Source organism: Acipenser ruthenus, chromosome 23 (assembly GCF_902713425.1).
Source record: "Acipenser ruthenus chromosome 23, fAciRut3.2 maternal haplotype, whole genome shotgun sequence".
NCBI lineage: Eukaryota > Metazoa > Chordata > Actinopteri > Acipenseriformes > Acipenseridae > Acipenser > Acipenser ruthenus.
Window position 1 is genome coordinate 22,525,831 of NC_081211.1, and position 25,725 is coordinate 22,551,555.

The 25,725-nt window shown below is 40.4% G+C and overlaps 1 protein-coding gene across 5 annotated transcripts; it reads left to right on the top strand.

Moving 5' to 3' along the window:
• The first annotated feature begins 865 nt into the window (after positions 1-865).
• Positions 866-25,114, top strand: LOC117413404 (F-box and WD repeat domain-containing 11-B). 5 transcript variants are annotated; one of them, XM_058996834.1, is made up of 14 exons: positions 866-1,098; positions 9,710-9,811; positions 15,404-15,466; positions 15,802-16,027; positions 17,385-17,571; positions 17,692-17,782; positions 19,067-19,204; positions 19,714-19,832; positions 20,075-20,324; positions 21,041-21,159; positions 21,810-21,920; positions 22,162-22,240; positions 22,329-22,521; positions 24,221-25,114. In XM_058996834.1, exons 1-13 carry the CDS (start codon positions 1,060-1,062, stop codon positions 22,500-22,502), a joined length of 1,698 nt encoding a protein of 565 aa, XP_058852817.1. In that variant the 5' UTR covers positions 866-1,059; the 3' UTR covers positions 22,503-22,521; positions 24,221-25,114. The 5 variants fall into 5 exon arrangements, with proteins under 5 accessions (XP_058852817.1, XP_058852819.1, XP_058852818.1 ...); XM_058996836.1 differs by lacking the exon at positions 9,710-9,811 and having other exon boundaries at positions 868-1,098; XM_058996835.1 differs by lacking the exons at positions 866-1,098; positions 9,710-9,811 and adding an exon at positions 1,128-1,234.
• The last annotated feature ends 611 nt before the right edge of the window (positions 25,115-25,725 follow it).

The window sequence follows — 25,725 nt, forward strand, 5'->3', positions numbered from 1 at the left end:
ACGTGACAGTTCCCTTTTTCCATCAACTGTCCCAGTGTTGACATTTTTACCTCAAAAACATACTGGTTTGCAGTGGCACCAGATAACACTGCTTATGTGAATAATGTAAACAACCACCAGTCATATTAAAATATGATTCTGGATTTTGTTCAAATTGGTTACTGTAGGCCTACTAAATGAAAGTATGCAAAATGCGGGTTAAAATAGGAATTTGTATTTTATAGCATCGTTAAACGTGGACACTAACTGGAAAGGGATAGTGAAGCATAGCTTTAAAACTTTCTCTTAGTTCTTGGGACAGGGGTGATTCCGAATTCTGTTGTCCTGTGATACGCAGTACAGGTTTGATAAACACTTGTATCATGCAGTTTGCATCGCTGCATCTCTTACACTGGCACATAAGATTGCACTCTGGTACTTGAAAAACAGAAACCGCCATTACAGAACATGCACCCATAACTAGTTGTAAAAATGAGTATTGTTGCTGGAAATAGACAATTAAGGCATAGGGTTTATTTGAAAACATGTCAATCAACAGACACGGCTGTTAGGAGACTTAACGCGCTTTGTCACCTGTCTTAATTGCTGAGTATTATGATCAGTAATAGTGCATAATTGTTGTAATGTGTTTTAAGTGTCCTAAAAAATGACTTCAATTAAAGTGTCGGCTCATTGAACAGAAACGGAATTAACTCGTCTTTACGTAAAATAATATGCGTTGATGGGTTTGTATGAATACCAATTCCAACCACCACCTCCGTGAATTCTGCCCTAACTATAATGGTGAGTGTGGCCTCATTTGACTTCCGCTCGGCGACCGGTAACCAATAAAATGGACCTTCTTTTGTGTTGTACTCCAATAAGCACAGACTAGACAGAGAAAGATACCGCCCTCTCCGCGCCCAATGGCCAATGGACAGAGCTGATTGGACCCGCGTGTAACTGCCTATCGTCCCTCTTGTTACGGTAACGTTCCTTCTGCTTGTACGCGGTGACGTACGAGCCGCTGACGCAGGGCTGGGTTTCCATTTTCGCTGCGAGTTTCGGGGAAACAACAACATGGAGCCCGAGATCGAGGATAAAACCCTGGAGTTAATGGTGAGTCACCTCGGAGAGGGACAGCTACACTCGAATAGTAGGTCCGCGAAGAGAAATGGCCCCGATTGTCGGCCCAGAGGCTGCGGGGAAGAGATATCCAACTCGGCAAAGGTGGAGCGAGGAGAGGGAGCCAGAGGTCGATTGTTTCAGATTAGGTTTAAACCCCCCTTTTTTTTAAACGCACTCTTGAAAATACCGATAAAATATATGTATAACACTGAAACCAAATACAATATTGGGATAAAAATGAGTATGGAAGAAAAGGTTATATTTTTATATTGAGACGTAGGTTGTACATTTTCTTGTTGTGTTGGAAGGTAGGTTGGAATCCGGTATCGTGGTACACAGACAGAAGTACGTTTTCATACTGCGGTTACCTTGGGTACATTTACATAAAAATACATCACATAACTAGAATTTTAAATGCAGCAACAGATATGGTTTTATTTTGAAAGTATGCGTACTATGTTTAACCCAGTTTTTGACAATCGGAGGTGTGTGTGTGTGTGTGTGTCTCTCTCTCTCTCTCTCTCTCTCTCTCTCTCTCTCTCTCTCTCTCTCTATCTATATCTATATCTATATCTATATATATATATATATATATATATATTTCTTTTGGGGGGGGTAATTTTAGGATCCTGGCAAGGAGGAAGTATTGGGATTGTCTTCAAGATTATACTTTTGTAATAACGTGTGTGTATGTATGTATGTATGTATGTATGTGTGTATATATATATATATATATATATATATATATATATATATATATATATATATATATATATATATATATATATACACACACATAAGTAATTTACAAACATAACTGGGAAATATAATATCGTATATATATCACCGGCGTAACACAGACGTGCATTTCTATTTTAAATTGGGTGTAATGTTTTAGATGCTGTAATGGTTTGGTGTGAACAGCAGTGTACGAATAACCTAATTTTTATTTTTATTTTTTTTTTTAAACAGTGTTTTTTTGTAATTAAGATGCCGATAAAATATTAACATACATACCTACGCACACTAAATCGAGGTCTATTTGTTTTTGTTATTAGTTACCAACTGCCTTGAATTCAGTGTCATTGTTTGTGAATGGCAAGGATTGTTGTAAGTAACACATTTAATGGGTATTTTATGTTGAATAGTTTAGACAGCAAATGGTCCCTGTATCGCATGATTATATATAATATATATATATATAATATATAATCAAAATACAATAGTTTATCTAAGTGTTATGCTTACTACTGTAGGCCTTTAAGAACTTGCATCTATTAAAATAAAATGCTGTAAAACAGATCAATTATGTATTATGTAACCTGTTCTATTTAAAAAAAAAAAAAAACCCTTGAGCACGAAATTAATTTGCTGAGACACTACACAGATTTCAAGGTTTAGGCCATTGTGAATGTCAACAACAAAGTGATTCCGATATTTCAATGAAATTATATGACATTCCTTAAGGCAGAACTGATGAGAAAATATTAATCTTGACTTTCACTGTTTTCTGTCAATAAGCAAATTCAAAATAATTCAATTTGTTTACATTTTGAAAGAATATTAAACAAACAAAGTTTGTGACAGGCCTAAAAATATAATAACAATAACGATCCAACAACTTAGCTATGTGTTTCATTGTAAAAGGGGCTTTAAAGACATATGTATTTGGTATAGTAGTTCAACATTGATAATTCCTCTCATCCTGAGGGTATTACCACGATTCTGGTTAAATCAATATGATCACTACTTGTATTAGTTCTTGAACATATAATATATGATGTCTTGAATACAACCCAGATATTTCTACATTGGCTCAGTGTAATTATGAATACTGTTTCCATGATCACAGGTTTAATTGAATAAATGATCCACAATTGAGGAACAATGTGTAATTGTGACTTTAACCAAACCTGATTCCCTATCTTGCATATGATTTTAGATGTTGTTAATCTATTTAAATATAGCATAGAATCGTGTGTGGCATAAATGTGTAATGATCCTGTTCATAATAACCAGTCAGCAACTGATTTCTGTCTTTTAAGTGGTAGGTAAACAGTAAATCTAAGCTGGGGAGGAGACTGTCCTAACCAGGGAGGGATGTTATTAGTCTGATACTGACCTTGTGTTTTCATTGGGAGGGGGTGGAACATGCAGGCTCTAACACCCAAAAGTCAATTGTTTTTTTGTATAGTGGATTGAAAATAAACTTTGGCTATTAAATATTGACAAGTGCAGTGTTATTTTTCATACTGCCATTGTGGAACTGTTATTGCAGTGTAGCTTTAGGGAGGAAGTGTAGATCCTGGGTCTGAGATCGCACATCCCTCGAGCTGATCATAAACATGGACAATGTGTGCTGCTGAGGCGCTCTATTATAAACTGGTTATAAATATAATGTTACCAGCTAGCTCAGGGAATGGCAGCTGTGTTTCCCCGCCAGCTCAGGGACAGGAATACAGTATTTAAATGGGTGAATACTTTTATATAAATACAGGCTGGGCTGTGCTGAGAGGACAGAAGACACCTTATTATCTACAGTTGACCGGTAATTCGCCAAGCCATGTTGTTCACGTTCGATGAATTTGCAGTTTTACTTCCATTGTCTACAGTAGTTAAAGGAGATTGGATGTCCATCTACTGTAGCTGAGATAGGCAATTATAGGGTAAATCTGTGTACTCGGATTGTGGTTGAAAAGCAGTGCAGTGTGGTTTATGAGGAGAGGAGAGGAGAGGAGAGGAGAGGGGGGGTGGGGGGCATTTTAGAGATACTATTAAGATGAAAAAAAATTGCAGGTATGTTTGTTTTACAGACATTAAAGACATATTCGAAACAGCTAGGGGTATTATTATACTTGTACCCTTGCCCAGAAATCCAGAGCCCTCTTAATCTTCCCAACCTTTGCAGAGGGGACATGGCTTTTTACTTTGAAGGAACAAGTTACTCAAATGGGCCACCCTGTATTACTAGATATCTGTTGAAATGAAATAAATACAGAATATACGAGTGGCCTGACTTTCCAGATTCCAGCTGTGATGGCGGATTGGCCCTGGTGATCTGAGGGCACTGTGGTTTGTACACAGTTCAGTTAACAAGCTCATTATTCAGCCCAGGTCATAAATTCTTCTGTGAATTGCAAATCCCAACTACTGCTGTCCAGGCTTTGGCTTTATATTGGATTAGGAGGACTGATTTTGTAGGGTGTACTATGGATGGTGGGCTCCCAGCATAATCATTTATTGCAGGGATCTTTCCAGAGAAATAAAAAGTTTAAGAAAAAAGATATTGGTTCCTCCCTGAGTAACTCCAGTAACGCAGGGTTTTTTTATTATGAACAAGGTCCCCCCTCATGGAAAGAGTTCTAGCTATCTGTCTATCACTTCATAAAGTATATTCATGTTTAATAACAAAGTTATAGTTTTTTAAACCCAGGGCTTAATGTGACAACACTTGGCTCCTATAGTTAAGAAACCGGAAATATGGGTTAATTATGTACAAATTGTAATACTCACCAATGTTTCCACATTCTTTCCATTTGGTGCATTTAACTGCTTTCTTTTAAAAGGCGTTTTACATTTAAAACAAATGCGTTTATCAAGCTACTCTTCCTATCTGGATGCACTCCATTTACTGTATGAGTTTTATTTCCTGCAGTCACGTTCATTCTTAAAAAAAAAAAAAAAAAAAAAAAAAAAAAAAAAATTCCAAATATTTTAGTTCATGACAACTGGTATAATTGTATTCCTTATAGCAATCACTGGCGTTCATGGGTCTTAAATGTACAATACCGGCACATTAAACAAAGAAATCCAACCAAACCATGCAGTAATTGTCATCTTTCCCTATGGACTTGGAAATGTTCCATAACTAGCCTCTGCTCTTCCGCATGATAATTCATTCAATAGATAACACTGATCAACATTAAAAACAGTTGTTTTGTTGTGTAGTCAACACTATTTGAATGAGTAGATGTGGGCGCAATTGTAGAATCGGCCGCATTCTTGAACACAAAAGTAGAGCTACATTTAAAATACTGTAGCTTAGTAATGTCATTTAGAACCCCTTACTACTGCAAGTATAACAGCGGTGAGAATCAATTACCCATAACTACTCAAAGTTTAGCAGACTCATTAAATATCAAGGCAGACAATCCAACAGTAAGGTGAAGTACCGGTATCCTTCTCTTTTAGAAGCGTCTCTGTGTGAAAAGAGTAAGTTCACGTCTTGTCTGTTATGTTTTAAGATGTCAATTTTACTGTACACCCATCCACTCCATAAGAAAACAAAAAGCAAACCGAACAGGATATTACTATTACTGGTACCATACATCGATATGCCAAAACTGCCTTTTTTTTTTTTTTTTTTTAATACAAAAATATGATGAATTGTTCACAACTGATGGGTTTATATCCCAGATCCCAGATGATCAGTTAACGCAGCCGCGTTGTGCGCAGGGTGAGCCCTACCGCGCAGGTTTGGGTCTTGGCTGTGCGAAGTAGGCCGGTCTTCGCTGGGGAGTCTGAAGGTAGCATTGCATTGGCGCTCCCGTGGGTTAGAGTGGCAAAACCGGCAAGGACTGTTTCTCCTCCTTGCGCTACAGTGAACCCTGCTGGCCAGGCGCCCAGTGAGTTCAAAGTCGGACACCTGCAGGGCTGGACTTTGTCCTCCAGAGGTAGGCAGCTTGCTGACATCTGTTCTCGAGTTCCTGAGTTAAAATTAAGCTGGCTTAGTCGTGGGATCAGAGGATGCCCATTGAACCTTTGGGTCTCTTGAGCCATGTAGGGAATTGCAGCAGTGAAAAAAATATTGGACACACTAAAAAAATAAAAATAATAGTAAATAAAACTTTTGCTCTTTGCATTAATAATTAATAAAAAATGAAAATGGGGAATATCAGACCATAGCAAAGTATTTTGGAAATGGGCACAATATTGCTAAATGTGAGGAGGTTGAGGATGAAGCTGCATTGTTTTAATGTATTTTTAGAAAGTGTGTTCTGGATTTCCGCAAAGTCGGTGAAAGGATCAATTAACAGGTAAGATTTATTAATTTATTAATTTAGATATTTTTTGGAGATGGGGGGGAGGTAATTTGTATCTGTTTGTTAAACAAGCTGCAATACCAGCCTTTTGCATGTCGGGGTATTCAAATTACAATTAGTCTCTATAGTATTAAGCTTGTTCATTAACAACAGTGATGATTTTACTAAGACAAACAACTGGGATTTTTGTTCCAAGTATTAGGTTAACAAGTTTATGGTGCAGTGTGCTTTGTGTGAAATGTTTTTGATTTATCATTTGTTTTGGTAGCTTAATACTTTTAAAACTGCCCGGTTATTGAACAGAGGCATATTTTCGATACTGTTTATCGATTTACTGTAGTAAGACCCAGTTTTGCAGAGGCTTCCCTCCACACCCCTGACTCGGACGTGCCATGCTTCATTGATTTCCAGTAAATTGCCTTCCCGATCAGGTGACCTTAGTGATGCACCTTGTGGAGCTGGGGTGATTTCCACGACAAGTTCACTGAACTGTGTTTGCAACTGGTATCGGTGCTGGACAAAGTGTGTGTTAAAATGTTTAATAGTTCCTTTGTCAAATGTTGAGGAAGGAAGAGTGACAGCTGAATTTGGTCATTTTCACTAATGAAATAGTTCAATCCTGGTGGGGACACTGCTGCTGTACCCTTGAGCAAGGTACTTGACCTAGATTGCTCCAGTAAAAACCCAACTGTATAAATGGGTAATTGTATGTAAAAATAATGTGATATCTTGTAACCATTGTAAGTCGCCCTGGATAAAGGCGTCTGCTAAGAAATAAATAATAATAATAATAATAAATAATACTGCATGGTATTTTATAAACAATAATTGCTTGCATCCACAATTGTTGTTTTCCGTATTACAGTAACTGTAAAGTGGAGTGGCTGCAGGCTGTGCACAGCAAGAGCTGGGCGAGGAGGTGGTATAGTGGAGGAGAGAGATTGTGCCCTCGGCTGAGAGGATGCTGCTGTGCTTGTGTGTGAGACTGAGATATGGACTCCCTCGCTGGGACAGCCCTTCCACCCCAAGTGCACAGTGAGAGCTGGGCAAGGAGAGAAGGGGTGGGAGTTGTTCTACCCCACAATTAAGACTTGTGCTGACCTGGGGGGGCAGCGGTCTGAACACGCTGGGGAGATCATGAACTGAGCATGCCACTGAAGCACTTAATGGAACCGTAGGCGTGTTTTGCATTTACGAAGCCATTTTTTCTAATGCATAGTAGCACTTATCGTTCGCTTGCTGTGGTTTTGTATAATGTCATGCAAGCAGTGCCCTGGTTACATAGAGCAGTCTACAATTCTGACAAGCCATACAAACAGTTGACTCCACAGCCAAGCAAAGTTGTTTTGGAGAACTGAATGGGATTTATATCTCATTTTGCCCCCAACAAAATGTGTGTCTATGACATGGCCCTGTAATAACCTTTCAAATTTTACACCATTAGCCTGCTGCTTTGTTCAAATGCATACACTTGGACAGGGTCTCGTGGGTGCTTATTTTTTTACAAAATATAAAGGGGTGGAGAACAGTTATTTTGGTTGAAATATACCTGACCTAATTTATTTATTTTTCAAACTTCATGACACTTGCGTGCAGTGGATAGGCTAATTCCTGTCTTTATCCATTTGCAATGAAAGGATCAGTAAACATATCGGGGATGCAGCAAGGCTGGGCCAGAGCAAGGTCATCACTGGGCTCAGCAGTTATGAACATGACATTTTTAATTACAATAGAGACCTAACTGGTCCTGTACTGCCTCATTCACTACATTGCCAGTGAACAGGAAAGCCATGTGATCCAGCATTAGGAGCTGGTGGTGTGATTGATTCTCAACTCAACCACCATGCAATGGAAGTGACATTTTAAATTCTATTTAAATGACATGCCAAAAGCATAACTTAAATAGTATTATAGATAATTTTTTTTTTTTAAAAAGTCAGAAGAGGCAGGCAGATAGCTCTGTAGTTGATAGGGTCAGTGCACACGGGTCAAACAAGCTGATGCTGCTTATCCTTTCTGTTTTTCTGACACTTATTGCCAACATATTCTTCTCTGGTCCTCTGCAGTGCAGTATCAGCAATATGCTAGAAGTGTGTCATTATGGGGTTTCTACACTTTCACTGTCTGCTGCCAAACACTATTGTCTTAGTGTGATTTTTGATGGGTTGATTTTGTCAAATATATTTAAAAATAACACCTTGAAATGACACAGGGTTTGCCTCGGAATGTAATCGGAATAACCTGTGTGAATCTTTTAGTTCATTTACATTCCCTCAAGACAGAGACGCAAACTGCAGCCAATTATTCAGGGCACCATGATGAAAATGTTAACTGTTGCCTCTGCAACTGCCTGTGAAGGTAGTGACATCACACTTTGGTAGTCTAGTTTAATAATTGTATTGTGTTATCAAGAGAGATTGTTGGAAAGCAGCCTCACACTTTTTTGTTTATCAAATGTGTACAATACAGGATGGTAATACGTTTAAACCAGCCCCCGAGTATTATGTACTGTAACTAAGTTGAATCATTATCTATCAACGGTCAATTCTTTATTGAGCCAGAAATGAACCAGGGTCTTTACAAGTCGTGGGTGTAACCTGCAGTGTGCTGTACTAACATGCCAAGGATAAAAAAGATACAGCAAGCAAGCTATTTTAGGACTCGTTTTAATAATGTGCCTTGCTTTGGGATGGGCACATGCATGCCCAGGAAAAATTTGGAATGGCTGCCTGGTGTGTGGGATTTATTTGTGTGTGTGTGTGTGTCTCCAAGGCAAGGGTGGGCAGCAAATCCTTGACTGAACAACAGCTGGATAGAAGTTTTTATGTAGTCAATCAAAACATGTTGAACATGGTTTGGAAGAGGAGCTGGACTGGAATAGCTCTGGTTTCCCAGCTCTGCTTTGAGGACGGTGTCTGGAGGATGTCTGTGACGTATGCGGGATATCCAGGCTGACTAGACCAACATCGCTGTGGCTTTGCTGACATGTTCTCCATCCTCACCAGGTGCTTTTGTAACTGGTGTCACACCTACTGCATAGCTGTGGCCTCCTTCCTGGAGTGCAATTATAGTACCAGTCACCAGCATTTACCTTCCTTCACGTTTTGTGTCCCTATTTTTTTGTTTTCTAGATTTACTCAATCTTGGAATACTGTATGGATACTGAGTTTTACTCTATTGGAGATCTGGTCTAGCAAAGCGTAGGACCAGATCTCCAATAGCGAAAGTTACCACGATTCTTCTTGGTGGGAACAACCCATTAACAGTGGGGTACAGTCATTAGAAGGAAAGCTGTAAATATTTGATACTGAAGAAAATATATTTCTTAACCGGAGGGTCGTGGGATTATATTAAGAATAATATAATCCTTAGTGTTTTGAACAGGTGGCAAAATGTCTGCACCTGGTGGATAATATCAGTATCACACCACCCACTCCCAAACTGAATTGGAAGGTTCATGCAAGCAGTAGCTGTGGCAACCGCAGTGTACCTGTGTTTGTGATTGTGTGTGGCCCTAACCGCCTCTCTCTCCCTTCCTCTCTTTTTTGTCCTCCCTGCAGTGTTCTGTGCCCAGGTCTTTGTGGCTAGGCTGCTCCCACCTGGCAGAGAGCATGTGTGCACTGAGGTGCCTGCAGAGCATGCCCAGTGTCCGGTGTCTTCAGGTGCCTCTCTACTTTCCTTGTTGTGCTGTGTTGACTGTGATCGCGTATGTCTGCCTGTTGCCTGCCTGCCTGTGTCTGCTTTCTTGGAGTTTGCTGTGAATCGGTCGTGCTTCGATGTATGTGTTGCCTCTGAGCACTAAAACCTCTCATCAGTTTTTGCAGATCTGTCAACTGCTGTGTCGTGGGCGACTACGGTGACCTTATTGGAAATGGTCAAGCATGCTTTATGCTAAAAAGCATTAATACTACTTTTACCGCATGAATGTTGTCATAGGGATCTTTTCTCCTGTGTCCTGTCGGCTACAGCTAGGTCCTAACTTTTCATTTGAAAACTAAGCAGTGTGGCTGCAGGTGAGGCCTCACTTTTTCAAAGTGTGATCTGCAACATTTAGTTTTCTTAATGGAAGCGCTGAAGGTTGGGAGTGGGTTGAGTCTTAAGAGAAGGATGTGTTTTCTCTTTTTTGGTAGAGAACTCCGGTATTTATGAAATGAGTAAATTCAAATTGCAGCGGCAGCATTGTTCCTCATCTATCTGAGTTTCCTGTGCTCAAAGCCCAGGAAACCTGATTCCTCTCTGTTGCTCCTAGCATTTCTTTAGGTAGCTGCCATTCCATCTTTTGAGTTTTTTTATTTTTCGTTCATGCTCTCTCTCTGTCTGCCTTCATGATTAGAATGCTCTTAAATTCTTTATTGTATGAATGCCTGTCTTGTACCCGTTCTTTAGTTTTGTTGTTATACTATACTGCAGTTTGTAAATTTGACATGTGTAATGGATTGTAGTATTACTTTTACTGTAGGAGGAGAAGTGGTAATGTAGACAGGGGGTTGAAATAAAAAATGAAATGTGAGATGCTTAAATAAAATATTTGATCACCCAGTCCCTTGTGTAACCACCAGACACTACTAACCTGCTATCCATCATCTAACAGTAGTTGGTACAGGCAAGTGTGCAGGAAATGTGACTGGTTTGGCTTTGCAAGTGGTTACACCTGTTGGCAATGTAGTGTGACTGAGCAGTGTTGGCTTTCAGTATTTCTCTTGCAAAGGGAGATTCCAGTTAACGTGTTCTACCTGTACGCTGGTTTAATGGTGCGGAACGAGGGGGGGAATTTTGAAGGCGGCTGGTTCCTCTGGGGCTGGTGGCCGATAGTACAGTAGGTTTGACATGGAAGATTAGCTGCAGTGGTGTGTGGGAGTGAGTGCTGTAACAGGACATGATGTGGGGCTCTGAGCTACAAGACTACCAAAATGTAATTTAAATTGAGTCAACTACAACAGTGGTTCTCAAACCTGGTCCTGGGGACCCCCTGTGTCTGATGGTTTTCATTCCAACTGAGCTCTCCGCTACTCAACTAGACCCTTAATTGAATGGATAGTTTGCTTAATTAGACCTTTAAGTTACTTATAAAATGTTATAGCTAACTGATCTACAAGATGAATCCTTATTTCTGCCTGTTTGTTTCTGCCACCATTACTGATGAAGAGACTACCTTTTACTATGTTTGATTCTAGTCAGTCCATTCCTGGTTTAAATAGACACACTGGGGTCTATTCAGTTGATTTATAACCAGCGACGGATATATGAACAGTTGGATCTTAGATTTTAATACCTTGGGGCTTTTTTTTATTAATTATTTAAACTGGTGGAATTGTTAGATACACCATAGTTCAGATCAACTGAATAATCACACTTTTTTACTGTAACCATTTGCAGCTAGGATCACAAAACGACGGCCTTGTGTCTGGTGTCTGATATCTGACCATGACTACACTGCGTCAGATTGATGTTTTGAGGGGAGTGGCAGAGGAAGGTATGGAGAGAAGCTATTAATTCCTCAACCTGCCAATCCTCATGCATCCAGCATCCACATATAATAATTTCGATCAAATTTAATGTCTGCATTAGTTACATGTTCTTTTTAGTTTGAGAATTGAAACAACCGGTCTGCTTTTCCATGTATCTGTTAAGAGCTGTCGAACCACGTCTACTGTTTTGAGGGGTTTGACAGATTATCTGATCAGACATGATTTATCAGATTAACCAGGCTTTGTGTTCCTGTGTAGAGACAGATTTAATCTTGTCAACAGAAAATATGCTTGAACGGCCTCTATACTTCTGTGATCTTCGACCTGTTTTTCGAAAGCACCCAGGATGTCTCTGCACTTAACTGCTATTGCTCGCATTCCTGACACTGATCAAAGCAGTCTGCAGGCTCACCCCTGAGCAGGATTCACTCGATAGTGGTCTGCCCTGTGAGGGAGCTCGGATACGTTTTTGTTTGAGGTTCTGAAGCTGCAAGTAGCACAGGTATTGGTGTTTTCAGACCTGCTTGCATGTTTACCCCTTTGTTAAACTAGTGTCTGTGCTGAAGGACCTCCTTCCAGGATTTTCCTTGTAAAACGAGACTATTTGGAAGTGGGAGTCATCTAACGAGTTTACCTTCTATCTCTCAAACTTGTGTATTTCTATGAACGCTTTGAATTTCTTCTCCCAACTTTTAATATGTGCCACAGACTTTTTTTGGTTACCAGATGAGACCAAGTACTTTGAGAAATTAGATTTAAATTTGACTTAAATTTAAATTAGATTTGTCTTTTTTTAGTGTTGGGACAATATTGACAATCTCTGAAGAGGTAATTGTCGGATTAAAAAATAAAAAATCGTGATAATTACAATTATTGTTTGCAGCTGCTGGTTACAGTAGTCCTTCGCTAAATTGAGGAGCAGTTACCTGGGATAATCAAGTGTCTGGTTTAAAAATAAATGTGTACTGCTCGATTTATTTTAAATGTATTTTCCTTTTTGCTAAAATACCATTTCTGTAATGTGTTATTTTTACACGTTACATTACGAATGACTACAGTATACAAATATTAATCAAATCAATACTCGGTGCATTTTGATGCAGCAGTGTGGAGTAGTGGTTAGGGCTCTGGACTCTTGACCGGAGGGTTGTGGGTTCAATCCCCAGTGGGGGACACTGCTGTTGTACCCTTGAGCAAGGTACTTTACCTAGATTGCTCCAGTAAACACCCAACTGTATAAATGGGTAATTGTATGTAATGTGAAATAATGTATAATGTGATATCTTGTAACAATTGTAAGTCGCCCTGGATAAGGGCGTCTGCTAAGAAATATTTAATAATAATAATAAATAGCCTATAGGCTACTGTAAATAACAGTAACACACAAAATCATGTCTTCTCTGCAAATTACTATAGTATTCAGAAATAAGATTATTTTAATTTGAAACTAAAGGAATTTGGTGCACTTTCTTTTTACCCAACTAAATACACAAAACAAAATAGTTCTTTTTGCTGCATTTACAGCTATGCTACTATACAGTACCTTACATGTACTGTGCATAATGAAGAAATAAATCAATTTTAAATATACATAGAATAGTTTACATTGTATGCGTGGCTGCAAAAAAAAAAAAAAAACACAGCCTACCTGCTATTTTCTAAAATAGTCCATTGTTTTCTGTTGGTATGATAACCTTGGTGTGGCATATTTTGCATGTAGGGTACTTTTTTTTTTTTTTTTTTCCAAAAATACAGAAATAGATATTGAACTTGTAGCGTTTTTTTTGTTAAGCTGTTTTGAAAGCATGCTCACTGCTGCTTTCACTCTCTGCCTTTTCTCAGTGAAACCTCGCACAAGCCTCACAAGCACTGGGTCATCCTTGGGGCGGAAGTGGCAGCTGCTCCAATACACTACAAGACATACTATTCAATTCTACTAGAACAGGTGGAATACTTGGAATTACTTGTGGAATAAATAAAACAAAAATAGCATAAATTCAGCTGTCATTAAAAATCATCTTAATAAATACAGTATTGTACATTTTGTGACTTCTGTTCAATAAGATATTACCGAGTTACCGGAAATCGTCCCAACCCTAGTATTTTTACTTCCTGGGATATGTATGGGTATTGTCAAGGATGTTTTTATGAACTTGGGAGTTTTCATTTTGTCATTTCTTTATAGAATATACATTTGAGTAATTTAGTAAATTGAGCAAAAATACACTTTCTTTTTTTTTTTTTTTTTTTTGAAACCTGGATTTCGTTTTTAAATTTTTTTTTTTTTGTTGCTTTGGTGGCCAAATAATGAAGTGAAACAAAGTAGGATTGATAGGAAGCAGCTGTTTTTGAAAGTCACAGTAATAAATCATTCACTGATTTGGGAAACAGACAAAATAGAGGAAAAAATAAACTGTGGGTCTTTTTTATATGACTAAATTGATCTTGGATTCGTCTCCTGAAATCCACTCGTTACTTACAAAGAGTCTACTGGTCAACACTTGACACACAAACTCTGTAGAATAGACAGTTTTGAAACGGTTTTGTTTAAATCAATAAAATCTGTAATTCATCCAGGAAGTAACTAGTCATGAGTAGCCTTCCTAGCTGTGTCACCCTGAATGTGTCCCTGTCTGCGTCGTTTTTATTTAATTGGATTTGGCCAGTGCGGACTGGATGTGAAATATTGAACTCCAGACCCCCTTAAAAACAAGATCTTCCGAATAGGTTAAACTAGACAACTGGCTTGCTTCTGTGTGCTGCAGAAGTGAGTATTCAAGCAGCTGTCTGTGTCAGCATGGCAGATCTGCTTCTGCACTAGCCTCTACTGTTAGGTAATGTACAGTCTGGAAGCACTGCCCTCATGTTTGGGATAGGTTGGGACAGTCTAGGGTGTGGTTAGTTGGCTGCAGGGATATAGTGCTGTTGCTGCAGTGCCTCTGCAGTGTTTGGGAAGAAGCTGAAAGCAGAGTGTTGTGATCCTCTCCTCAATTCAGTGATAGCGAGAGACTGGTGCAGGGATGAGTCATCCACATAGAGCAGAGCTGCTTCAGGCAGGGGAAGGGTGGGAAAGTGCTGAGGGAGTAAACCGTGAATCAGCACTCAATCATAATGTTAGCATTCAGGAGGATGCCCTATTGCAAACACAAAACACATTTTAGAATGCTATACACAATACAAAGTAGTTTAATAGTTATGTTTATTTTGTTTGCCATTTGGAAAACAAGATTTTGAAAGTGAAGACCATATTAGTCCAAATAACGATAACCTACTGGAAATCCATTTTACAGTTAACTTCTGCAACTGTATTCCTCAGTTTTATTGTAGTGCAGTTTATTAAGCTCCATTGACCATAAACCTTTACAAATTGTATTACTGTACAAATATATTGTAGAAGTAATTGGAGTGAGAGCTTGAGCTGCATCCCTTTCTCAGTTTTTAGCCTTTGTGAAGATACGCTCGGAGTTGTTGATACTGCTTACTTGTTGGTCCAGTATACCTGACCAGCTGTCTGTCAAGAACGTCTTCTAGTGCTGGGATAAACCATGATTTTATGCCTTTTGAATACAATTGAAGCAGTATTTTTGTCCCAGCACTAATTTCCACAAGCGGCCTATGTGGCTATTGTTTTCTCTTGTCTAACTGGGGTCTGCTCATTTGAATTTTATGATCCTGTAATTGCTTCTGTCTCTCTGTTGCTCGCTCGCTCACTCACAGCATCTCTACCTCATGCTTTTTTGTGTTTTTCTATGCCTCACACCATTTTTCCTCTTTTTTTTTTTGCAGAATACTTCTGTAATGGAGGCACAGAATGAAGACGACTCCCCCAAAAAGAGCACAGTGTTCCAGGTAAGTGGACTGCCCTGTCATTCGAGCTCTCGGCCACCACTTTGATAAGGTTCTGATTGTTCTGTCAACAGAGCCTGTCAAGCACTTCAAATTATTGGATTCAGATTGGTTTTTTTTTTATAATTGTCTTGCTTATAAGACTTGAAGCTTGAATTAAGTGTGCAATAGAATTAAAACTTCACACAAGAGGAGAAAACGCTATCATCTGTTAACACTAATCTGCTTACTGCATTCCTCTAGCCTCCAACAGCTGTCCCTAAACCAGGGCCTGTCCTGTTCTTCAGGGGCACTTGCAGTTCTAACCTCCCATCCTCCTCCTCCTCCTCCTTTCACAGATCAGTAACGGTCCTTCCTCTGTGATTGTGTCACGGAAACGGCCCTCAGAGGGGAACTACGAGAAGGAGAAGGACGTCTGCATCAAATTTTTCGACCAGTGGTCGGAGTCGGACCAGGTGGAGTTTGTGGAGCACCTCATCTCCCACATGTGCCACTACCAGCATGGACACATAAACACCTACCTGAAACCCATGCTGCAGCGGGACTTCATCACTGCCCTGCCAGGTAAGGAAACGCAAAAAAGCATAATCCAAATCTGCTAAGATACTACTACTACTACTACTACTACTACTACGACTACTACTACAGCTACTACTGTCAAGATTTACAGCTTGAGCCATGGCTGTAATGCAGCCACCTGTGGATTGGAACAAAGCAATTCGAATCGGTTTACCAGTTGGATTTCTACAGTAATTTCCCAGCCCGAAACACAGTAAACTTCTTCCTTCTGACCAGTGTAGATGATTTGAGCAGATATGCATTTCTTTCATGTTTCATTTGTGTAGGGCAGCTCATCAAGTTTGTGCTCATGTTAGTTTTCTGGGATGTGACCAAGTTTTTTATTACCTGTTAAATAGGAAATCTAACACCATCAGTAAGAATTGAAGACTAGTCACAGACTCAAGTTTCTAAATGCAAAATCCTATTAAAAATACATATATAAAATTTTTTTTTGTTTTTTTTATACATATTTCAGTGCCACCAGTCAAATAGCACGTCATGGAAATAAAACTTCCGTTGTGAAGCAGTGCAAGAGCCTAGCTGCCATTCCCAGGTTTTACTATGGGCTTTATTTTGTACCTGACCAAGTAAAAGGAGTATTTATTTTCATCTTGGCCATCAATCTGCAAAGCTGTCTTCATCTAGATTAAATCAGTGCAGTTTTGTAGATTAATAGTGGTATTGTAACTAGACGTCAGTAAGAGTAGTTTTAAATGGACCAGAATAGTAAAAATTTAAGATGCACGGGTTAGGGAGCAGTTTCGGTGAGTGCAAGAGCTGTTTGTAGTTGGACTGGTTTCCTGTAATAAACCTGCAAGCTCTCCCTCAGTGTTGGTGCAAGAGACAGGGGTGGCAGTGTAGCCTGTCTCTGTTGCACCAGCTGCCTCTGCAGGGGAATGGAAAACTGCTGTAGCCTCTACACTGTCCGGTGGAGGGGAAAAAAAATGCTGGAATATCTGCTTGCATTCTACTAATGCCCTGCTGGCATGGGGATCTGGTCTGTTGTCTGGTTCTGTGTGCCCCTGTTGTGGGGTAATTGCTGTGTTTGTAAAGCTTTGCTGGAACAGTCCTATAAAGATCCTGTGACAGCCGAGGATCTTGCCAGGGCGTCTGTGACAAGTGAAGATGTGTAATAGATTCCTATTGCTACAGTTTAGAAGTGATTTTAAGTAGTCTGTTTTTTTTCACTAACCCCTAGGTGGCAGAAGTAGACCACGTTTCACTGTCACTCCATTTTATAAAAGAAATTCCCTAGGAAATGGTTTCAGTGTCTACTGCTGAAAATTTAAAATGTGCGTTTGTCTGGCCTTAATAGTGCGTATATTTTTACACAGTCAATGTGTCCCGTCCCCTCTCTCAGCCCAGGGCCTGGACCACATTGCAGAGAACATCCTGTCGTTCCTGGATGCTCGGTCCCTGTGTGCGGCAGAGCTGGTGTGTAAAGAGTGGCAACGTGTCATCTCGGAGGGTATGCTATGGAAGAAGCTCATTGAGAGGATGGTGCGCACTGACCCGCTGTGGAAGGGGCTGTCTGAGAGGCACCAGTGGTGAGTGAGAGGCAGCCCAACACGCATACAGATAAACTCCAGGGTTGAGCAGCATATTATAATTAAAGATTCCAGTTTGCTGTATTTTTGTAATACTTTGTCTGCTTTTTCCTTTTCTAGGGAGAAGTACCTTTTCAAAAACAGAACGACTGAGATCCCACCAAACTCTTACTACAGGTCGCTCTACCCAAAGATCATCCAGGATATTGAGGTAACATTTCAAAAGGTGGAGGAACAGAGCCAATTTAAACAAACTAAACACACGCACACACACAACATACTGGGTGCTAGTAGAAATTCCTCATAATCAATGAGAAATCATATTCATACCCACACCTTCTTGCAAACTGCCTGGGTCATGCACGGTTGACCTTCACTGTGTGTGTTTCTCTTTTCTTTCCCTCTTTACACAAGGGGTCTGAATTGCTCTCCAGTGAGGGAGGCAGTGGTTCTTTTGTGTTTAGAGATGTAAGCTGGTTTAGCTGGCTTGTTCCGCCCCCGTGCAGGTGAGAGTGTTTACAGAGCGACACATCTCCTGAAATTTACTGGTCCTGCGCTCTACAGCTCCTTCATGTGGTTTGCAGGTTTCTAAATTAACGCTCTGGTCCAATGCCCTGCTCATACAGCTGTGTTTAGTATCCTTGGGAATGGAGCTAGTCTCATTCTCACCCTTTTGCCTTCTCTCCTCCTTTTCTACAGCACACACATCTCTGTGAACCCTTTTCCTGATTCATATTCCCACTGAAGGTTATGGCATAGTTTTTCACCCTTTGTAGAATAGATTACAATGTCATTTCCTAGTGCTTGTCATGATCAACATATCAAGATGCTTTCTTTACCTGGGTAGTTGGGTCAGGCACACCAAAAGTTTCATGTTTTAAGATTTAATTTTAGCAAAGGAGTCCGAGTCTTTGACATCCTTGGGCAGTGAACTCCAAGACATGAGATGAGACAATTTAAACTCCCAAGGAAATCTTAGCTAGAGGTTTCTTTTGTATTCCCTGTTATTTAAACATTCTCTGGGCCCGCTTCCCCAGAGAGGCGGATGCTTCTGGGTTTCTGGACAATGGGGAAGAAGCAGATGTCCCTGCTAGCTCGATTATCTGTCATTAAGTGTAATCTCTGTGGTTTCATGTAATCCCAGGGATTAACTGTGGAATGGTTTCAATGTTGGAAAGGGGCTATGGAGCAGGCAGTGTTGTGCGCTGTTTACAGGGTTGCCAATAGCCCAGAGCTTGACAGGACAGCAAGTAACTGGGTTGTCTTCAGGTGAATCCAGTTGATGGGAAAATTGACATTTTGATAAGTGACTCCTACAGCAGTTGGAGGTTACACAATAACATATTTAATCTTTGTGCTAGCCCAATGTCGGTGTACTTACATTTTACAAGGAGACCTTACTACCACCATGAATATGTAAAAAATTAAACTGTGATGCACTACACCTTTTAAATGTTGCCAGTCTTCACTTCACCACTGCATCTCTCCCTTCCAGACGATCGAAGCAAACTGGCGGTGTGGACGACACAACCTGCAGCGGATCCAGTGCCGCTCGGAGAACAGCAAAGGGGTGTACTGCCTGCAGTACGATGATGACAAGATCATCAGTGGCCTGAGGGACAACTCCATCAAGGTGAGTTGGGGTAGCAGACTTGATGTGGAACTTGACAACTCCCTAGAGATATCTTATTGAAATAGAGGTTCTATGCTGAAAATGAGTCCATAATCAGAAACTAAGGTTGCAGTTAAGGTTGGACACCAGGTGGCAGAATATTGTACTATTTGGCAGCAAGTCTAAACATGTTTTCCAAAGCATTTAGCCTTTTTCTAAACTTTAACCTAGACTAAGATGTTACTTAATTCATAAAGTACATTGTTTGTTTGCTTTACTGTATATGAACAGTTTTAAGTACATTATGCATTGCATACTAAGTGAGCATTGTTTTTTTTATGTATAAATGAGTATTGTTTATATCATTTTACTTTTGAGTTGGTCCCTAGATTGTGTTTCTTTCTGAAGTTGGCTTCTGCAGGTGTACTTTTATTGCAAGCCTCAAACAATACCAGCCGTTTGTACAATTTCTACCAAGTGCCTCTTTGCTGTGCTCTTATTTGAGTGTCTTTCTGTGCGCCGTCCTCTAGATCTGGGACAAGCAGACCCTGGAGTGTCTGAAGATCCTGACAGGCCACACGGGCTCTGTGCTGTGTCTGCAGTATGATGAGAGGGTCATTGTTACAGGCTCCTCAGATTCCACAGTGCGGTAAGTCTGTGGCCAACACAGGGGCATCTCAATAGTGTGAAACAATACAAAGATACATGTTTTTATACAGTGGTCCTCATACAACTTGGAATTGTTACTGGGTGTCATCCTTTGAGTAAAGTGTGTCCCTGTGGCAATGCTGAATGTCCTGTGGTGGTGCAGTTTTACTGTGGTCTTGCTGTGCATGGGAGTGATGTGTTTCTGCTTTCTGGTTTGGCTGATTGATTATTCTTTCTCTCTAGGGTGTGGGATGTAAACACTGGGGAGGTTCTCAACACGCTGATTCACCACAACGAAGCAGTGCTTCACCTGCGTTTCTGTAACGGGCTGATGGTGACCTGCTCCAAGGACAGGTCGATCGCGGTGTGGGACATGGCCTCCCCGACTGACATCAGCCTGCGCAGAGTCCTGGTGGGCCACCGTGCGGCTGTTAACGTTGTCGACTTCGATGACAAATACATAGTCTCTGCCTCTGGGGACCGGACCATAAAGGTGAGACTCCAGACAGGGCTTTGGCACAGCAGTCTGCTTGTCTCCCTGTCAGAATGGTCTCTATCAAGTCAAAGGGATAGCTGTTACTTTTACAATGGCTTAATGCTTGGTGTATGCCAAGACTAGGAGCTATATCTCTAATGGGCCAATGAGTTGTAACTTCTTGTTTTAGAATGACTTCCTGGGATGCAGCAGATTAGTTTGCAGCCCTAAATAATATAAATGTTAAGACATTTGCATTTCTGAAGACTTTTTAATAAAAGGTTTCAGAGGTTTTATACTTTTTGTCATGCATGTAATTAAAATATGGACAGCTTGCTATTGGCTTTTCTAGAATGTAACTGGATTGTACAGCTAAAACTATTCAACCTTATCTTTCATAAACATTTACCTTGCTGAGAAATGCATCAGTTAAATGCATTTCATTTTGTAAATTGCTGGAGAGGGGAGTGGGGGAGGGGGCATCTGGAGTCCGGTAAGGACTCCCCCTTGATAGCGTGTGTTACAAACCACCTGGGAATTTCATATAGTTATCTCTGTGAAATGCATCTCTTCTGCAGCTGTGTTTTGAGAACGTCTCATATAAGGATTTAAAAAGAACACTTCTCAAAGCGGTCTGTAATAATCCTCTTGTTGAGTAGGTGCAGCTGTGTTACTGGACCTTTTGTAATTTGTGTTTTTTATTTTTTTTAATTTTATTTATTCCCCCCTCACAGGTGTGGAGCACAAGCACATGTGAATTTGTGCGCACTCTGAACGGACACAAGCGTGGCATTGCATGTCTTCAATACCGGGACCGGCTGGTGGTGAGCGGGTCCTCTGACAACACAATCCGGTACGTCTGGCCATTTAAGTGGACCTTTTTAAATGTGTAGAGCCAGTGACTGGTGGACATTAAGTAAAAATCTGGCATCAGAGTTCTGTAGTCCCATATGTTCAACCAATACTTCCAAGACTATAAATTGAAATCAGATATTAAACATTTACTTTTTCTGTTGCTTTGTGTTGTAGTATAGTTGTATTGGTAAAAAACAAGTACAGAAACTTGTCAGAAGTTGCATGTAGTATATGTTTGTTTCAAATGAGTGTTTGTTTTCTTTGTGCACCTAAGTAGTTTGCATTGTGGTCTGCACATCACCTTAATCAAAGCTAAGTAGGTTCATTGGCATGCTGACCTAATGCATCATTTTCCATGTTCTTGCTTCGAGTCTTAAAACTCCATCAGATCAGTGACATCACTATATTCTGGTTTGCTTTGTTCTTCTGCACTTACACATGATTCAGCCAGCGTACTTCAGCTCTGTGCAAAGCCATTATGGGAATTTTGAGCCTGTACTTTGACAGTGATGATCCTTGCAATTAATGGAAACAAGCATTCTAAGATGGGAATAGTCTGGGGATTAGTTGGATAGAAATAAGGCACACTTCCCACAGCCCAGCATTTGAATTGAGCAACTTGAGTGACCCTTCCATGTGCGTCCCCAGGCTATGGGACATTGAGTGTGGTGCCTGTCTGCGAGTTCTGGAGGGCCATGAGGAGCTGGTCCGCTGCATCCGATTTGACAACAAGAGGATAGTCAGCGGAGCCTATGACGGGTGAGTCTCGCAGCGCATTGTCCTCGCCATGCTTCACACATCTGAACATGGAGAGATGCATCTCCTCAGACGGATACATAATTAAGGCCCCTGTAATGAGTGAGAACAAAAGAAAGGTACTCATTCATCCATAACACTTAATCATAAACGTGTTGGCTCATGCATTGATCAGTTTCACTTCACAATCACAAACTCCTTGTCTGGGGATGTCAACCCTTTGACCTTTCTTTCCTCTTTCCAGAAAAATTAAGGTGTGGGACCTGCAGGCTGCTCTGGATCCCCGTGCCCCAGCCAGCACTCTTTGTTTGCGCACCCTTGTGGTGAGTATCTTGTCCGTGTTGTGCTCTGTGTTTAACTGCATCTCATTATCAGAATGCGTTTCTCACTCCTTATTCCACTCTCCTCTAGGAGCATTCTGGCCGGGTCTTCAGGCTGCAGTTTGACGAGTTCCAGATCATCAGTAGTTCTCATGACGACACAATCCTGATCTGGGACTTCCTCAACGTGGCATCAAGCATGGCTCCCAACGGGCAGAACGAGGGGCGCTCGCCGTCCCGCACCTATACCTACATCTCCAGATAACAGACTGCAGCCCCACCAGGTACTAAATTCTCCAAGACCCCTGTACCCCTTGTTTCTCTCTGTCCCTCCCGCACCTACACCTGCCAAGATCTCCAGATAACTCCCTTCCTTAAAACATCTCCAGAGAATGGGTTACTACCCAGCCAGGTAATGAACCCCTCCTCTCTGTACAATCCCTCCTTTTCACACAGCTCCTTCAAATTAAGTGGTATTTTACATTCAAATAAGTGGTACATTTTCTGTGGCACCATTTTGTAAGTGTGCACGTTTGATCACTGTAAATGTTCTGTGTTGACCCATTTAAATGTATTTGCAAGTACAGATGAACCTGCTTTTATATCACGATTGCCATCCATGACAGCACATTACAAGTGCAAGGGGGAGGAGGGAGAAAGAACTAACAGTGACTTAGAGCAGAGTTTTTAATACTGTACATTTTTAGTCGTTCTTTACATTTAAACAAATGCATATAGTTTACTACAGAACATACGTTTTGTATCATTAACTGGAACAAAACAATTTGTTTATCTAAAAAGTCATGAATTGTCGACCTGATGAGAGCTATCAATTAGGCATTGCACTTGGTGGTTTATTTTTTTTTTGTGTGCATTTGTATAAGACTGACTGTTAAAGAACAACAATTTGGTGACGTCAGTGTTTTGTAACTGAACTGTATCCCGTTAAGACTGCCCATGCAGCATTTGACAGGCTGCACAAAATGTCAGTTTATCAGCCGAGATGATTATTTGTTGTTATTTGCGTTGGAAATTAATTATATCCTGTGATTTACTTAGTATAGCCTGGCCACGCAGCATTTGACAGGCTGCACAAAATGTGACGATAAGCGTGTTTTATGAGATATTGAGAGGTCATTTCTCAAAGAACCTATGGTACATGGCGAGTGGTTTTTGATAATAAACAGGGTACGATATTAAGTGAGGTGATATAAAACGGGTTCATCTGTATTTTTAAATGTATGCCCAATGCACGTTGACAGTCGTGGTTATTAGAATAAGAAACTCTGGCAGGACTTCATGCACACCCTGTGTTGCTCCCAGCCAGCACAGCCATGTTTCCAGCGCTCCCTTGTAAACACAACTAATAGCTCAGTTACGATTTACAAGAGCCCACATCTCTGTTCTCCAGCACTGAGGCAGGATGGCTTTTGACAGCTCTGGCAGAGCCCCGCTGGAGAGAACCCCAGCCGCTCTGCTAAATGCATTGTGATCGATGTAATGCAGGAAAAATTGCTACCAGATGAAGCCCTAATGTTATGCGCAGCTCGAAACTGTGAGACAAAAATATATATATTTTCCCCTCTTTTTTTGGCAATGTTACACCTTGCTGTTTGAGAATGGAAAAACGTGCTTTTGAAAAAATTGTTCCCATATGATATAGCCACACTTTTTTTTTTTTTTAAACTGAATAGTGGAACTTGTACTGAACAGTGGAAATGTCAGGCGAGAGATTATATTATAAAAAGTCTCATTTGAGTTTGCTCATGAGCAGTCATAGACTGAGACAGGCACTCTGCATATCCTATTAATTCAGTACTGGTTGTTTGCTGTGCTGCGTTGATAACCCCTTGAATGTATTGTGGGTTCCAATGAGGCTGTGTGACCAAGATTAGCCTATCATGACACCATGCTTTCTAATTCTCAAATTTGTGTCCCATCTCTTACATCCTGTTATTTTAAGCTGTTCTCTTTCTGTTCTAGGGGGTCCCCCATCTCTTTTGGCTGCTGGTTACCTGGCTGCTCTGATGGAAGCTCTGGAGGTACTGAAGCCTCATGTTATCTCTGCCGATGGGAATGTGCATCCATCTGTTGCTGGGGGGATTGATTGACAGACTCGAACAGCAAATCATCTCCGCCCTCTCCTCTTTCCTAGTTTCTCTTTTCTCCTCTGACTATTTGAACTCCAGATCTTACTCTGTATACTCCCCCCTCCCTCAATGAAACCCACCACTCCCTTCAAACAAGGATCGGCATTTCACCTTTTGTACTTGCTATATCGCCTTTGCTTTTGTCTTGTGCCGCCTGGAGAGCCCCAAAGTGCTGGACAGACAGAAGGAGCAAAGCGCTTTGTGCTGGGAGGACTGGCTCCTAGTTGCATTGCTAAGAAAGGACTTGGCTGCCATCACAGTGCTTTGCACACTTTCGGGTGTGATAAAAGTTTGGAGGGGGGAGCTGTTTGAAAACTGTCTGAAATCAGGATGCCTCCCCAACTTGAATCAATTGGAGAGAGAACTGTACCTCCTTTTACCCCTGGAGAGATGGATAAATTTCTTCTTTTTCTTGTTTTTTGTGAAAACTCACCGCCATCACAGGAGGGTGTGCATGTTGGATCTGCGATAACGGGCGTTATCTGACTTCTTTTTTTTTTTTTCTAAAGTTTTTTTTTTTTCCTTTTTGTTTTTTTATAATATTATACTAACAAGGAAGCAGTTGAGGCACCCTCTGCCTGCTTAGAATTTACATTTACTGTAAATTCAAGCAGAGTTTAGCTGTAAACAAATGTCTTGTCAAAATTGTGTTGTATATTGATTTTTTTTTAAATATTATTTGAAAAGAATAAAATACTTGATTCTCTATCATAGCCCAGTAACCCAATGTAAACGCATGTAAATAGACTCTGTGTGACTATACCTTTGTCTGGAATTGCCTCTTGGATCCATGTAGTATTCTTAACAGATTTTATTCCCAAAGAAGCTGCATTAGAGCTGTGGATGTACTGTGCTGATTCTTTCAACTCTGTGTTGTGTGCTGTGGAACAAACCAGAGAGTCAGTCAAAACCCAAATTAAGACTTTCTAGATTAAGTATCCAGTATGCTGCACAATAGTATGTATTAATTCCTCTACTGTAAGAAATGTGCAAAGAATCTAGGGCTGTAACGAGGGCTACATTTTGACTTTTTTTTTTTTTTTTTAAGGTTTGGAACACATTTCCGAACAAAGGTTTGAACCTTTGAGGGTACTAATTTGCATAATTTACTGATGACGTCACCCATAGCTATTAGTTTATAAATGGAATAAAACATTCAGAAGTAGTTTTAAACGTAGAACAGTAATCCTGTTATAATTAATAAAAATGCACATTCTATGTACACGTAACTGATACAGTAAGCTTGCATTGCAGCAGCACCTTATTGTGGCCAATTAAAAGAACTGCACCTGACTTAGGCAAAACCAAACTTTGTCATCGTTTCAAGCAGATTATTAG

What these genes read in the sequence shown, in the direction of transcription:
- LOC117413404 (XM_058996834.1), top strand. Translation starts at nt 1,060, where the DNA reads ATGGAGCCCGAGATCGAGGATAAAACCCTGGAGTTAATG. An exon ending in GTCAGCGGAGCCTATGACGG is followed by an intron (nt 21,921 to 22,161) that starts GTGAGTCTCGCA and finishes TCCTCTTTCCAG; the next exon opens with AAAAATTAAGGTGTGGGACC. An exon ending in TTTGTTTGCGCACCCTTGTG is followed by an intron (nt 22,241 to 22,328) that starts GTGAGTATCTTG and finishes ACTCTCCTCTAG; the next exon opens with GAGCATTCTGGCCGGGTCTT.